This window comes from Lepidochelys kempii, chromosome 25, assembly GCF_965140265.1.
Source record: "Lepidochelys kempii isolate rLepKem1 chromosome 25, rLepKem1.hap2, whole genome shotgun sequence".
Classification (NCBI taxonomy): Eukaryota; Metazoa; Chordata; order Testudines; family Cheloniidae; genus Lepidochelys; species Lepidochelys kempii.
Genome location: NC_133280.1, coordinates 17,429,942 through 17,445,107, shown reverse-complemented (window position 1 = coordinate 17,445,107; position 15,166 = coordinate 17,429,942). Strand labels below are relative to the sequence as shown.

General features: G+C 44.6%; 3 protein-coding genes across 10 annotated transcripts in view; 2 read left to right on the top strand and 1 right to left on the bottom strand.

The window, feature by feature from the left end:
• Positions 1-12,142, bottom strand: part of CIB3 (calcium and integrin binding family member 3) — a 25,241-nt gene extending 13,099 nt beyond the window's left edge. Inside the window, exons 1-3 of one of the 5 annotated variants that reach the window (XM_073324453.1) lie at positions 6,226-6,960; positions 3,861-3,993; positions 3,472-3,506 (exon numbers count right to left, since the gene is read on the bottom strand). In XM_073324453.1, the coding sequence (XP_073180554.1) occupies positions 3,472-3,506; positions 3,861-3,911 (86 nt within the window). In that variant the 5' untranslated portion in view covers positions 3,912-3,993; positions 6,226-6,960. Of the gene's footprint in view, positions 1-983; positions 2,473-3,471; positions 3,507-3,860; positions 3,994-4,268; positions 6,961-11,890 lie in introns of those variants that run through there. The other 4 variants (XM_073324452.1, XM_073324451.1, XM_073324455.1 and 1 more) reach the window with 4 other exon arrangements.
• FAM32A (family with sequence similarity 32 member A) lies at positions 7,061-10,048 on the top strand. Its single transcript, XM_073324460.1, has 4 exons — positions 7,061-7,191; positions 7,310-7,451; positions 7,690-7,743; positions 9,584-10,048. The coding sequence occupies exons 1-4, from the start codon at positions 7,115-7,117 to the stop codon at positions 9,650-9,652; spliced, it is 342 nt and encodes a 113-aa protein (XP_073180561.1). The 5' UTR covers positions 7,061-7,114; the 3' UTR covers positions 9,653-10,048.
• The window catches only part of AP1M1 (adaptor related protein complex 1 subunit mu 1), a 25,035-nt gene continuing 22,009 nt past the window's right edge, over positions 12,141-15,166 (top strand). Inside the window, exon 1 of one of the 4 annotated variants that reach the window (XM_073324448.1) lies at positions 12,141-12,299. In XM_073324448.1, coding sequence (XP_073180549.1) covers positions 12,258-12,299 — 42 coding nt within the window. In that variant the 5' untranslated portion in view covers positions 12,141-12,257. The remainder of the gene's footprint in view (positions 12,300-15,166) is intronic. The other 3 variants (XM_073324445.1, XM_073324446.1, XM_073324447.1) reach the window with 3 other exon arrangements.

Genomic DNA, 15,166 nt, shown 5'->3' with positions numbered 1-15,166 from the left:
TAAAGAAATTGGCCAGAATGGCAGGAATCACATTGCCCATCTAAGAACTGAAAATTGTCAGCTGTTTCTTCAGGAGTCCCATACAATGTGGTAAGAGGACACTTAGCTCAGCAAATTAAGAACATAGTATCTCTGTGTCTCTTATTAAACTAATTCAGCTGCCAGCCTTAGTAAGTGATAGAATGGCCATTCATATACAGCAAATCCTGATATTACTACCCTATAGCTTTGGTGTGACCTCCAGTGCACCTGGTGCAGTTCAGCTGACTGGGGAAGGCAGGCCAGGAGGCTGGCGTCCCCTCAGAGGATACACAGCCCCCTCATACTAGGATCCTCCTTCTGGTGGGGTGCCAGTTGGGATAGTAGGAGGTGGCTCTGCTACTGCACTGTCCTTCCTGAAGAGGGAGAATCTAATTCAGATAGAAACTACAGTACTACAATCTTTACATGGCTGCAAGAGCTGCAGAAGCCTCTAGGAAAGGATTCCTCCAGCACCATCCCTATACAATTCCCCTGGTCAAGTCCCTGCGCTTGAAATAGGGTTTACCTCCCTATTGCAGCAATATATTTTTCATGAGTCATAGAAGGGCAAATTAAGCCAAACCCTGTCTCAGTTCAACAGCTCTATCTGACTAAACCTAGGAACAGAACTGGGTCAGATCTCTGGGTTCTAATCTGCTTTCACTCTGCTTTTCTCAGATGGATTCTAAGGGAAAGGGAAGCTTGTGGGTGTTCTGCACAGTTTTTTCCCCTGTACCTGCAGTGGCACCTCAATCTGTGTTTTAGTTTCTTGAACAGTCCTTGTTCCCTGGATAGAGAAAATTAATAAAGGCAAGAAATAGCAAAACAACCCTCCCCCCCACACACACTTTTTGTCTTTTAAGTCCTTCTCAAGATATTAGTCACCAGTAGCCTTTTCCATGTTCCTCTGATTCCCAGCTAGCCACCCAGGCATTAGTACCCCCACTTGAAAGCTGCTTTACTTGGCAAGTGTATCTCCAAAAGAGGCCAAAAGAGCTGCCTCATATCCACATGCAAAATCCATGCTGGGATGTATGTGGGCAAATGCTGCTCATGGCTCTGTGTGGCCATGAATTCTGAGTGAAGCCTTCTCAGTGATCCTGTCCTAGTGAATAAGGTGCTGCAGAAGAGACAAAGGGAAGAGCTGCTGGGTTAGAAAAGAGCTGTAAAGCACTGCGCCGCATTTTACAAACTAATTCTGCAGACAATCTTCTCAGTAATATTTCATTCCAGCTCCCATTGAAGTCAAGGCCTCTTATTGTGGTGTTAAATATGGATTTAGGTGCCTAAATGAAGGCACACAACTTTAAACATTTTGGGTGTAATAATGACACACAGATTTTTAAGGTCTGAAGGGACCTCTGTGATACAAATAAGCAATCTTCAAAAGATCTCAGAAGAATTAAGAATGGGGTGCAATAATGAAAATATTTTATGCCTACCCTGCCTTTGAAATGCGCAAACCTTTTCCCCCAGCAAAAACAAACAAGAAAACCCACAGGTGCTAGGAATAAGGAACACCTCCAGGACTATGTAGTCCACGCAGTGGTAGGAGTGTCCTCTACCCTAATCGCTTAGGCTTTCCTTAGATACCTGCTAAAATTTCCCTTCCTTTTTTCTCAGCTTTAAGGTTTAAAAAAAATGGGCTTGTTGTACCCTTCAAATGTGGGACTTCATCCTGCCTTTTGTTGCCCACCTAAACCTCCCACTGATTTTGTTGGGACTCAGAGCCAAGAATGGGAGAAGATCTATAAAATGACCTCAAAATTTATTTATTTTTCTCAGTGCTATTTACTTCCATTCTTGCACTAGACTGAGGAGCCCATTCACAGTTGTCACCAATGAAAATGGTATCAAACAATGGGACAGAATTTTCTAAAGCGTTTCCTATCAATAATAAATGCCTTATTCATGATATAATTATGGTCTTGGCCTCTATTCAATACGTGAAGACACAACCAGCTTAGGTTTAATTTATTACAGAGGTTCACTTCATTTGCATTTTGTGCTGCACAGCACTCATAAACAGAGACCAGAGTGGGCAGCAATAGGAGATCACAGCCTGCTGTAGAAGGTCACTCTCCTTATGAAATTGTCATCTGCACTCTACTTTCCAAAGGAATTGGCGCATTGATGTTGTGCAGTGACAACCTAAGAAAAGGACAGGTGCTGGAAGTGTTTCTGCTGATTAATTTGCTGCATGGTAAATGAGAACCAAAAGCTGATTTCTCCGTGCAAACAGTTGTCCACCACATCAGCAGAATACACTACTATTGTGTGCCAGCACCTGCAAAAGTAAACTGTGGTACCACTAGGAGACCAGGTTCAACTTGCCAATTAGGACTCTTGATCCCTCAGCCAATGAGACATATAATGTATTACAAATCACTAAGCCCTTCCTCCTCACCCCCTTGTTCCCAGGCGACTAAAGATCAAATGAATTGTCTAATATGTATCACTTACTTGGAAGAGGTCCTAAAATTTCTGGAAATGAGCGATTCAGGCTAACCCAGGCCTTGTGCTCCAGCGAGGCAGCAGGCTTCAGAATATCAGGCAGCTTTTCACACATAAAGTCCCAGTGGGTGGCATCATGTTGTCTCAGCAAAAGCTTTTAGGCTACTTTGATGCTGGTGTGATTACTGTGGAATCATTTTTGTGAAATAATTTAATCCCTAATCTTGTATCATGGGCCTTGGGACTTGCAAAAAATGTCTCAGGAAAATATAATAAATGCAGATGTAAAAAGAGACAGAAAACAATAGATGCTCAGGAGACAGCACTGTGTTGTCAGGACAAAATAAAAAGCTTTCACTTTAGCTTTTGCTGTTTTAATAGAAAAAATGAGCCAACCAAAGTCATGGAAAAGAGCATGCTACAGGGTCAAAGCAGAATGATTTCAAAGCTAGAACAATCCTGCATTTGTAAAGAGATGAAATAGAGGCTCTAATTACATTTGTATACCTCATATTTCTATAAATCTAAGAAATTATAGTTACCATTAAGAAAATAAATCTGCATGGCACTACAATATTTCTTAGGTTACAATATAAAGACAATAGAACAAGATCATGCACTACTGGGAAAATACTTAATCAAACAGAAGGCATATGCCAAGGGTAGCAGTGTTCTGTGTAGCACTTGTTATAAAACAAGGTAGTGGGGCATGGGGCCCTCTGACAGAGTATTTAGTGAAATACTTAGATGTAACTTGTTATAGTGTTTTGGGTGGAAGTGGCTGGCATGTTAATTGAATTATAGATTTTTGTCTTAACTAAAAACATTGAACATGATTTTTGTGCGTGTGTGTGTTATCTGCTGTTATCTATCATAATGACACCGTAATAAATCCTATTTAAAACTTATTAAAAAGATTACTAAGCTCACTAGGTAAGTGGCCTGACTTTATAATAATCTCCTTATAGTTTTACAGACAAAAAAATATAGACGCACCTCAGAATTTCTTTCCTTGTAAAGAATGTGCAGTCCTGTAAAATATGGAAAGATATAAAATGGGGTGGTGAATTTGTTTGTTTTTAAACACACACTGGCCCAAACTCTTTCCTGTTGTAAACACACTGACTTTGCTGGATTTACATTAGTGATGAAGCTAGCCCAAGCTTTATAAACTTTCTGTTCAATTATAAAGTAATGTTTGACCATTTCTTCTCACATAAAAAAAAGTAAAGAGGTATTAAACAGCCATAAATCATTTACTCTAAAGACTTCGGACACCATTTGATATTCCTGGTTAGTGCCATATAACTAAGTGCTGGACACTTCTTTAAAACAACCTGCCATTATCCTGCATTGTGTCTAATTTGTCTTTTGTTTGTTCTTACCTGATACGCATCCAGCTGCTCTGGAGTGAAAATGGTTTGTTTATTGCCCATTTCTGTTTCTGAATCCTGATTCTTGTCCCATTGCTCTTTCCCCTTATCTTTACAGGAAGGCTGAATATTGAGATATGAAAAGCTGCAACAATGAGGTTCAGACAGAGAGGAGGATCAGGTAACCACCTTCCCTGCTCCATGGATTTCAGAATCATAATAGGAGCATTTCATCAAATCTTTAGTCTGAATACATAAGACTCTCATACAGCATCATTCACCTGCTTCCTGTGTGCTCTGCAGAGACTCGTATTACAGCATTTAACAAACAACTAATACACTTTCTATCCCTTGTCTCTGAGCTAGATAGGGAACTTTGTGGATGTTAGTTTTATGTTTCTAGCAAATAAATTCACATACTTGAAGACTGCTAGGAACTCTCTTTCTTCCTTCAACATTCAGCAACTCACTCTAAAAAAGAATCACAGTGAGTATGGTCCTGAGTCCTTTTCTTAATGTTCATTATAATACACATTCTGCTCCATATGCTAAGACTATACTGTATTTTTGACTGTGTACAGCAGCAGCAGCAATATTATACTCAAGCTCTCGCTCTTTTTTTTTTTTTTAACATCCATCCCATGCCAACGTTGGCACACAATGCAGAAACCATTCCTCTGCCATTTACTGAGGCTTCCTTCCATTTGCTCTATGATATAGAGATTGACTATTCTGTCTTCCCTGCTAAGGTTTCTTCTTAAGGTTTCTCTTATGTGTTGTCATTTCTAACACCAGTTGGTTTCCACTTGACACCTTCATGTGTGAGTCTGTGTTGGCATCCGGATTACATGACCCAAAAATGTCCAGTGCCCCGTTCTGATTCTAGTGGAAATGAGCTACTGGTTGGTGAAGTGACTTCTCTGAGCAATTAGTTGGTGATGAACTCTTTCCAACCAATGCCCAGAATCTTTGATAGGCACTTATTTGCAAAGGCATCTAGTTTTATACGTTTGAGTAGATCTCCAGTTCTCACAGACGTACGTTAGCATTGAGATTACATTTGAACTGAAAATTCTCAGTTTTTTTTTCTGGTGCTGTATAGCTTTGATTTCCATATGTTCTTGAGCTTTCTGCAGTGTGATACCACACAGGATGAAAGAGGTAGGGGATGTAAAGCTTAGAGAAGAACAGGTTGGATTCGGCCCAAGAGATGCTGTGCAGATTAGATATCCATATTAAGAACCAGCATACAAAAATGTATAGAATGTCAAGCTCCCCTCTTCATCAATGTAATTGATTTTCCAAAGACATTTGACAGCCTACACAGTCATACATCGTGGAATATTCTTCCTTCTATAGTACCCCAGCTAAAGTCATCAACATAATCAAGAAATGTATACAAATGCAAAGTGCTCTGTAAAAATTAACAGCCAGACAACAGAGTTTTCAGTGTGGACACTGGCATGATACAGGGCTGCATTTTATCTCCACTATAGCTTGGCATTACCATAAACTGGATAATGAAGAAGTGTGTTAGCAACACATACACCAGTATAACATGGGTAGATGTCAAATGCCTAGAAGACATAGACTTTACTAATGATACTGCGCTACCGAGCAACACCATCAGAAATTTACAAAGACAGAAAACTTGGCAAAAACAACAGGCCAAATGGGGATCAAATTCATTATGCTAAAATAAATATCCTTGAAACCCAGACATCAAGCAGTAAGGCAAAAATATCAAGAAAGTAGAAAAATTAATTTATCTGGACAGCACCACGTTAGCCAACAGAGACCTTTCAAGGATAGGAAAGGCATCCACAGCCTTTACCTCTCTCTTTACTCGGTCATAATTAGTCACATTTGTTATACATAGAAAAGAGTACATAGTGAGCTGTAGCTCACAAAAGCTCATGCTCAAATAAATTGGTTCGTCTCTAAGGTGCCACAAGTACTCCTTTTCTTTTTGCGAATACAGACTAACACGGCTGTTACTCTGAAACCTTTCCTTATCTATGTTCTCTACACCAGTCATGATTTTATAGACCTCAATCATATCTCCCCTTAGCCGTCTCTTTTCCAAGCTGAAAAGTACCAGTCTCATTAATCTCTCCTCATACGGAAGCTGTGCCATACAAGTGGGGACACTGAGAGCCATTGAACCAAACTGTAAACCCTGCATATAATGGAAACCACTGCTAAAGCACCCCCTGCACCCCTAGTTACAGCACCTATGAAGTTTGGGGGGGTTCTTATTTGCCTTTGATTTATGAGCCTTTATGGTTTGTTTCGTTCGCTTCATGTCTTCAAGCTCTTTTCTGCAACCACTGGGGCAAGAAACTTTAAAAAATTAAAGCTGAGATGTTCCTGTTACCTCCTGATTCCAGCAGCTGGGGCTTTAAGAAAAACACCAAATATTATGAAACTTGCAATAAAATTGTGAGAGGTGCCAACTGTCAGGGCAAAATGAAAGGACGGCACTTTAGCTTCTGCTTGGCTCTAACAGACAAACAAAATGAGGACAACGAAAGCCACGGCAGCCAGTATGTTACAATGTCAAAGCCGAATGATTTCAATGCTGGAACAGCCCTGCATTGGTAAGGAGACAAAAGTGCCTTTAAACCAGAAGAAACGGATCCTCTCCACCAGCGCCCTAGCTCTGAACGCTCCCTCCCGCGCTCTGCTGTTGTGTTGTGTTGCGTTGCGTTGCGTTGCGCCGGCGCCAGCCCGCGGCGGTCGCAGAGCCCGAGCGCCGGCCCCACCGCCCAGCTGGGCCCAGAGAGACCCGACTGCAGAGGCGACTCCGGGGACGTGTTGGTTTTTCCTCCTTCATGCACTATGGCAAGTTCCGTTTGGGGCGGGGCCTTCCCCGGGGCCGGGGACCGGTTGTGACGGACACGTTGCTTACAGCGGAAAAGCTACCCGTGCACTGCACAACACAACACAACACTACACTACACTACACAACACTCCTCCTGTCATCCCGCGGAGAGGCCCCCGTCCCTCCCACGGGGCGGCGGCTACTGACAGCACAACAAGAGCTCGGCCCTCGGGTCCCGAGCGCCGCCCGGCTCCCGGGGGTCAGCCCCACCCCATTGCCGGCGGGGGCAGGGGCAGGGGCTGCGCGCCTCACGGGCAGGAAACCTCGCTCCCGCCTCAAGCTGTTGCCCCGCCCCGTGCCAGGAAGCCCCGCCCACGCGACCCGGGTCCCCCGGAGTGTAACCCGGAAGCGGTCGTGCGCCTGGCCTAGGCCCCGGCGAGGGATGGCGGATTACGAGGGTGTCCAGCGCGCGCCGCTGCGGCTGAAGGGGAGTGGCGCGGCCCCGGCGCTTGGGAAGCGGTGAGCTCCCGGGTTGGTCAGTGGGGCTCCCGGCCGCTGGTGGGAAGGGAGGATAGTTCAGTGGTCGGGGGGCTCCCTTGGCCTCTCCTCTGAAGCTGCTCGGTCTGTTTTGCTCCAGGAAGAAGAAGAAGGTGGCTAAGGACAAAAGCAAAATCCTGGAGCAGATCGTGAGCAGTAAGAAGCAGGAGGAGGAGAAGAAGCGGGCTCTGGACAAGCGGACCCCTGCACAGCTTGCCTATGAGAAGATGCAAGAGAAAAGGGTATGGGGCCAGCTCCTTCTGAGCAGTGCTGGGGGTCGGGCAGGGGAGGGAGAGTAATGGCTGGGCTGTGTTTGGCCTACGTGAAACTTGCTTTTACTTTAAACTTGCCTAAAGGATATTTTTGTAGCTTGCCTCAAGGCAAAGGTCAAATCTAAGTTGTGAAATGCAGACTCAATGTGTTGTGTTCACACGTAAAAAATAAAAGTATCACAGCAGTGTGCTTCTGTTAAAATTTTAGCAAATGGAAAGAATACTGAAGAAAGCCTCCAAAACTCATAAACAAAGAGTTGAGGTAAGCAATGTTCCCTCTAATTTTTTACATCCATGTGTGTAATTAATTTTATGTGCTCCAATATGGAGGTGATGTGTGGCGGGGTGGGGCTGAGGGATTTAGAGTGTGGGAGGGCGCTCAGGACTGGGGTGTGGGCAGGGGTGGGGCTTAGGGATTTGGTGTGCAGGAGAGGGCTCAGGGCTGGGGCAGAGGGTTGGGGTGTGGGGGGTGAGGGCTCTGGCTGGGGGTGAAGGCTCTGGGGTGGGGCTGATGGGTTTGGGGTGCAGGCTGCCCTGGGGCTGCTGTGGGGACCTAATCAACTATGTGAACAGGCAATACAACGGGCTATGGAATTCAGTGTTGACAAATGCAAAGTGTAATGCATATGGTACCCATTGCTGGGTTCTAAATTAATTATTAAGTAAGGGGGGAAAGTAGTCAGTGTTTGGTATATATAAAGTGAAGGATTGGAAATATAGAAACTGGTGACACATCTTCAACTGAAATACTTTGTTCAATTTTTATCACCCTGTCATCCTATCTCAAAATACACAGCAGGTGTAGAAGAGGCTCTAGAGCAGGGGTGGGCAAACTTTTTGGCTTGAGGACCACATCTGGGTATGGAAATTGAATAGCGGGCCATGAATGCTCACAAAGTTAACAATTCAGAGATATTCAAATAAACTTTATTAAATAAAGATACATTTTAGTGGAAATAAACATAAAACCTTACTTACTATTCTAAATATACCGTCATAACAATGTCTTACAATAATTAAAGTAAACTTACGCCCTTTCTCTCTAGCCTGAATTTGTCGGGTGTCAGCTTCCAGTCATTGGAACTCATTGAGATTTACCAGCCCCCTGCTCTCAGAAATCTCCTCCCCAATAGGTCCCAACAGCCCACAGCTTTGAAAACCGCTACCAAGCACTCAGCTAAGCGAACAAGTAGCAGCCAAGTGGGCTTGCACGTTCCGGGTTCTGATGGCGCGTGAGGTGTGTTTGGGTTGTGCAGCCAGAGTAACATGCGCACCCTCATGCCTGTCACACAGGTCCTGAACACGCGGGAGCACCGGAGCGGGGCAAGCCCCTGACCCCGCTCTCCAGCAGGAGCGCCAGAGTGGGGCAATGGAGCTCGAGGGCCAGATTAAAAGGTTTTATAGGTAGCTGCAGTTTGCTCACCCCTGCTCCAAGCAGCAGAAATGGAGGCATAAGAGACTTATATATGAAGAGAAAAATGGAGGATTAGAACTGTCCTTGTTTTGGAGAGAAGACAAGGATATTAGTGAGGTATATAAAATAGGTGGTATAGAAAGATAAATGTGATATTTCTTTGTAATCTCTTTAAATACAGCAAAAGGGGAATAGTGAATGAAATTGAAGGGGAACAGATTTACAACTGATAAAAGAAAAGTAATCTGTGTAGCTCACAACCATATTGAAATCAAGAGTTTTTACCTGGATCCAAAAAAGGATTAGCCACCTATAAGGACTTCTTAAATGATACAAGGTCAAAAGCCAACCACTTGATGGAAAATTAGGTAGAAACTTTCCTTCGGGGCATTCTATTTCATAACTGTCCATTGTGGGGTTTCTTGCCCCTTTCTCTGAAGCATCTGTTCATTCCCTCTGAAGCACCTGGCATTGGCCACTGTTGGAAGACAGAATACTGGGCTAGATGGACCATTGGTCTGACCCACTATGGCTGCTCTTATGTTCTTATCTGGTGCTGGCAGACAGGATACTGTACCAGTTGTGCTACTGGTTTGATCTGGAATTGCCAACTATAAACATGGAGGAGGAAATAGCAAGATCAAGTATGTCAGTAATATATATCTTAAAATACTTTTTTTCCTCCTAGGATTTCAACAGACACTTGGACGCTCTGACTGAACATTATGACATTCCCAAAGTTAGCTGGACTAAGTGAATGTCTTCTTTTCCACAGTTTTGGATTCTGAGCAGGCTTTTTATTCAAAGGAAATGACTTCGCAAATCTCTGCTCTCCAAGTTGTATATTTTATTAATGTTATGTAAACATTTGTATCCTGGCACTTTTTTCATTGTTCATTTAAAACTATGTTCACAGCACAGCCATCTTCTTGAACTACTAGTAAAGGCCCTGAGCCTCCACTCAGGTGCAAGGATATGGATCCTTTGCAGAGCTCTCAGCAGGATCAGGGCCAAAGGTAGTTCAAGCTTATTGGAGAAATTTATCTAGTGTATTGTTCTAATATTAGCTGGTAGATACCTTTTTTCTTCTTTCCTTTGAAAGGAGGATAACTTCAACAGTGTCCTACATAATAAACTTCATTTATGAATTCAAGGGATTATGTCGTTTGTCTACATCTAGAATTACTCTTAAATATTTTCTGGTTGCTTCCTAAAACTCTTCTTAAACTGCTTGTAACTCTTCAAAATAACTATAGACCTAGAACTACAAGTGAGAAAAGCTTATTTACAACCTTTTTTCTGTGATTGGACTATATATGCAAGGGAGAATGGTGGCACCTTGATGGTACCTTGGCAGTTATCAGCCTCACCCCACTGAACTGATTTTATATTTACAATTCTTTAGTCCCTCATTCTGTTTTGGAAGAATACTAAGTGCAATTCTAGGTTAAAATTGTAACATTTAATTATGAAAATAAGTAAAATATTGCTCAATTAATAATCGTGGGAGTTTAATAAACAGAATCAAAGTAATCAAGTTCAGCCCTCTGTGCTGTGGCAGGAGCAAGTAAACGTTGCCTATCCCTGACTAGTGTCTGGCCTACCTGTTTTTAAAAGCCTCCAGTAGTGGGGATTCCACAACGTCCCTTGGAAGCCTGTTTCAGAATTTCATTACCCTTACAGTTAGAAAGGTTTTCCTAATAGCTAATCTAAATCTCCCTTGCTGCAGATTAAGCCCATTGCTTCTTGTCCTACTTTTAGCCGACATAGGAGAACAATTGATCACTGCCCTCTTTGTAACAGCCCTTACCATATTTTAAGTGTCTCAGCAGTTTTCTTTTCCCAAGATGAAATATGACTCTCTTTTTAGCCTTTCCTCATAGGTCAGTATTCCAAAACCTTTTATCATTTTTATTATCCTCTGGACTCACTCTCATTTGTCCACATCTTTACTAAAGTAGAGCACCTACAATTGGACATACACCAGCTGAGGCCTCACTATTGCTGTATAGAGCAAGACAATTACCTACCATCTTTTATATACAACACTCCTGTTAATACAGCTTAGAATATTAGCCTTTTTTGCAGCTGCATCACATTGTTGACATTCAATTTGTGATCCATTATAACCTCCCAGAACCTTTTCAGATGTAGTACAACCGCGTTAGTCATTTAGTAGTTGTGTATTTGATTTTTTCCTTAAGTACTTTGTATTTAGTGTATTTCATCTTACTGAATTCAGACCAATTCTCCAATTTGTCATGTTGTTTTGAATACTACTCCTGTCCTCCATAGTGCATGTATCCTCCGAGCATGGTGTCATTTGAAAATTTTAGAAGAATACTCTCCATTCCATTATCCAAGTCACTCATGAAAATATTGAATAGTACCAGACACAGAATTGACTCCTGCAGTCCCCACTAGATACGCCCTCCCAATTTGACAGCAAACCATTGATAACTATGCTTTGAGTATGGTCTTTCAACATGTTATGCATCCACCTTTTAGTAATTTCATCTAAATAGCATTTCCCTAGTTTGCTTATGACAATGTCATGTGGGACTGTGGCAAAAGTCTTGCTAAAATCAAGAGATAGCAGATCTATTGCTTCCTCGCATTAACTAGGGCAGTAACCCTACCAAAGAAAGAAGGAGAATTCACTAATTGATAAAGACAGGACAAAATGGCGAAGGTTACAAATAAAAAGTAGGTAAAAGCACTCTGATGAACAAAAACAGCTGCCCTAAGCTCAGCTGTGGGTCAGCGTGTGCCACCCGAAGGACAGGGGGTGGCAGGAACACCCGCTTCCTCCCCTAAAACGGCTTATTCCACAGAGGGGGAAGTGCAACTCCAGGCCTGGGGTGCTGCGTCTCCCCTGGGAAGAGACAAGAGCCTGCTCCTGGTGCGAGGCCGCGGCCCCGCGAGCCTCTCCTGCCAGCTCTCTCTGGTCCCACGCCGGCTGATGCGCCGCTATGCTCCTTCCACCCGCACTCACCGGAGCGACAGACTCGAGAGGAAAGCGAGGGCCAGAGGGGCGCGGATAGGTCTGATCCCTCAACCACCGCAGCTGCCCGGAATGTTTCCATTAGAGGGTCTCAGAGAAGTGCCTCTAGAGTCCCGCTCTACGCTCAGCTTCATCTCGCGGCCATTTCGCTGACTGACCTCCGCGCGGCCATATCCTTCCGCCCACGCAGCGACTGCGAGCCGGACCCGAGCTTTGCTGCTTCCTCCGCCGGCGGTGCGGGGTGAGAGCGGAAGCGGAAGTAGAAGCAGCAGCAGCAGTGCCTTTTCCGGCCGGAAGTGAGATCTGGCGCGGGAGCTGGGGGCGCCGTGCCGGGAGGCGCCGAGCACCTGGGGGCGCGATGTCTGCCAGTGCCGTGTACGTGCTGGACCTAAAGGGCAAGGTGAGGCGTTGGAGGGACGGGGCCTGGGGGTAACCCCTCCCGAGAGAGACGTCTGGGGCGGGTGGGTCCCGTGGAGCCCGGCCTGAGCCTGTGAAGAGGCCCTGGTCTGTGAATGGGCTAAGCTTCCTCATAGGCTGAGGGAACATGGGCGTAGAGGGGCCGAACGGCTCCGGAGCGGGAGGGGAGCTCTCTAACTTCTCCCTAGCCTGCCCTGTTTCCTCACCTCAGAGCTGTCTTAGGGTAACAGTCCCCCATGTTCTCTCTCTAGCTTGCTCTGTGAGCCCCCCTCTGTTCTGGGCCCCTAGGATGGGGATTCTCTCTCTCCTCCCATTTCCTCTAGCCTGCCGTGGGTCCTCACGTTGTGGTTACAGCCTGCCGATAATGCTGCCTTGGCTTACACTGGAAGTTTTATTTGGACTAGACCTTGTCAGTGCTTGGATTGGTGACCAGTGACCTTCCAGCTGCAATGTTGCAGGAAATGCTGATTTTAGTAGAGTGCTCTCTTCCTCCTCCACTCTCCCCTTCTGGACCCTTTTCTCCTAGCCTTTGATGAATGAAAGCTCATGCATGTTAAGGGGGCACTGAGCTGCTGAAGGGTCTGATTTTTGCATAAGGGAAATGAAGATATCAATTGCTTATGGCAACTAAAGATACCAAGATGCTTTAACAAATGTTAGTGATGCTAACTCTGGTTTCTTGACCATATTCCATTTTGGGGTAACTACATTCTGCATATCCAAATTCATTCTGTGATTTTGTACTATAAGCGATGTATTTTCTGTCTCTAATGTTGGTATGTGCTATTTAACAGCTGTTGTGATTCTAAAAGCTGTATTTGAGTTGTGAATGAAAGGGTCCCACGTACAGTTTGTAATTCAGTTAGTTAAGCTCTTTGGGATTCCACTGCATAAGTGTAAAGTACTGAACTGTTAAACTGTATGTAAAAATCTACTTTATGTTGAAATTTCATAGAATATCAGGGTTGGAAGGGACCTCAGGAGGTCATCGAGTCCAAACCCCTGACTGATCCCCAATTAAATCATCCCAGCCAGAGCTTTGTAAAGCCTGACCTTAAAAACCTCAAAGGAAGGAGATTCCATCACCTCCCTAGGTAACCCATTCCAGTGCTTCATCACCCTCCTAGTGAAAAAGATTTTCCTAACATCAAACCTAAACCTACAACTTGAGACCATTACTCCTCGTTCTGTCATCTGCTACCACTGAGAACAGTCTAGATCCATCCTCTTTGGAACCCCCTTTCAGGTAGTTGAAAGCAGTTATCAAATCCCCTCTCATTCTTCTCTTCTGCAGACTAAACAATCCCAGTTCCCTCAGCCTCTCCTCATAAGTCATGCGTTCCAGTCCCCTAATCATTTTTGTTGCCCTCCGCTAGACGTTTTCCAATTTTTTCACATCCCTTCTTGTAGTGTGGGGCCCAAAACTGGACACAATACTCCAGATGAGGCCTCACCAATGTCGAATAGAGGGGAATGATCACGTCCCTCAATCTGCTGGCAATGCCCCTACTTATACATCCCAAAATGCCATTAGCCTTCTTGGCAACAAGGGCACACTGTTGACTCCTATCCAGTTTCTCGTCCACTGTAACCCCTAGGTCCTTTTCTGCAGAACTGCTGCCTAGCCATTCGGTCCCTAGTCTGTAGCGGTGCATGGGATTCTTCTGTCCTAAGTGCAGGACTCTGCACTTGTCCTTGTTGAACCTCACCAGATTTCTTTTGGCCCAATCCTTCAATTTGTCTAGGTCATTCTGGACCCTATCCCTACCCTCCAGCGTATCTACCACTCCTCCCAGTTTAGTGTCATCTGCAAACTTGCTGAGGGTGCAATCCACGCCATCCTCCGGATCATTAATGAAGATATTGAACAAAACCGGTCCCAGGACCGACCCTTAGAGCACTCCCCTTGATACCGGCTGCCAATTAGACTTGGAGCCATTGATCACTACGCGTTGAGCCCGACGATCTAGCCAGCTTTCTCTCCACCATATAGTCCATTCATCCAGCTCATACTTCTTTAACTTGCTGGCAAGAATACTGTGGGAGACCATAGAATCATAGAATATCACAGTTGGAAGGGACCTCAGGAGGTCATCTAGTCCAACCCCCTGCTCAAAGCAGGACCAATCCCCAATTAAATCATCCCAGCCAGGGCTTTGTCAAGACTGACCTTAAAAACTTCTAAGGAAGGAGATTCTACCACCTCCCTAGGTAATGCATTCCAGTGTTTCACCACCCTCCTAGTGAAGAAGTTTTTCCTAATATCCAACCTAAACCTCCCCCACTGCAACTTGAGACCATTACTCGTTGTCCTGTCCTCTTCTACCACTGAGAATAGTCTAGAACTATCCTCTGTGGAACCACCTCCTAGGTAGTTGAAAGCAGCTATCAAATCCCCTCTCATTCTTCTCTTCTGCAGACTAAACAATCCCAGTTCCTTCAGCCTCTCCTCATAAGTCATGTGTTCCAGACCCCTAATCATTTTTGTTGCCCTTCGCTGGACTCTCTCCAATTTATCCACAACCTTCTTGTAACGTGGGGCCCAAAACTGGACACAGTACGCCAGATGAGGCCTCACCAATGTCGAATAGAGGGGAACGATCACATCCCTTGATCTGCTCGCTATGCCCCTACTTATACATCCCAAAATGCCATTGGCCTTCTTGGCAACAAGGGCACACTGCTGACTCATATCCAGCTTCTCGTCCACTGTCACCCCTAGGTCCTTTTCTGCAGAACTGCTGCCTAGTCATTCGGTCCCTAGTCTGTAGCTGTGCATTGGGTTCTTCCGTCCTAAGTGCAGGACCCTGCACTTACCCTTATTGAACCTCATCAGATTTCTTTTGGCCC

What these genes read in the sequence shown, in the direction of transcription:
- FAM32A (XM_073324460.1), top strand. Translation starts at nt 7,115, where the DNA reads ATGGCGGATTACGAGGGTGTCCAGCGCGCGCCGCTGCGGCTGAAGGGG. An exon ending in AGAAGATGCAAGAGAAAAGG is followed by an intron (nt 7,452 to 7,689) that starts GTATGGGGCCAG and finishes TTAAAATTTTAG; the next exon opens with CAAATGGAAAGAATACTGAA. An exon ending in CTCATAAACAAAGAGTTGAG is followed by an intron (nt 7,744 to 9,583) that starts GTAAGCAATGTT and finishes TTTTCCTCCTAG; the next exon opens with GATTTCAACAGACACTTGGA.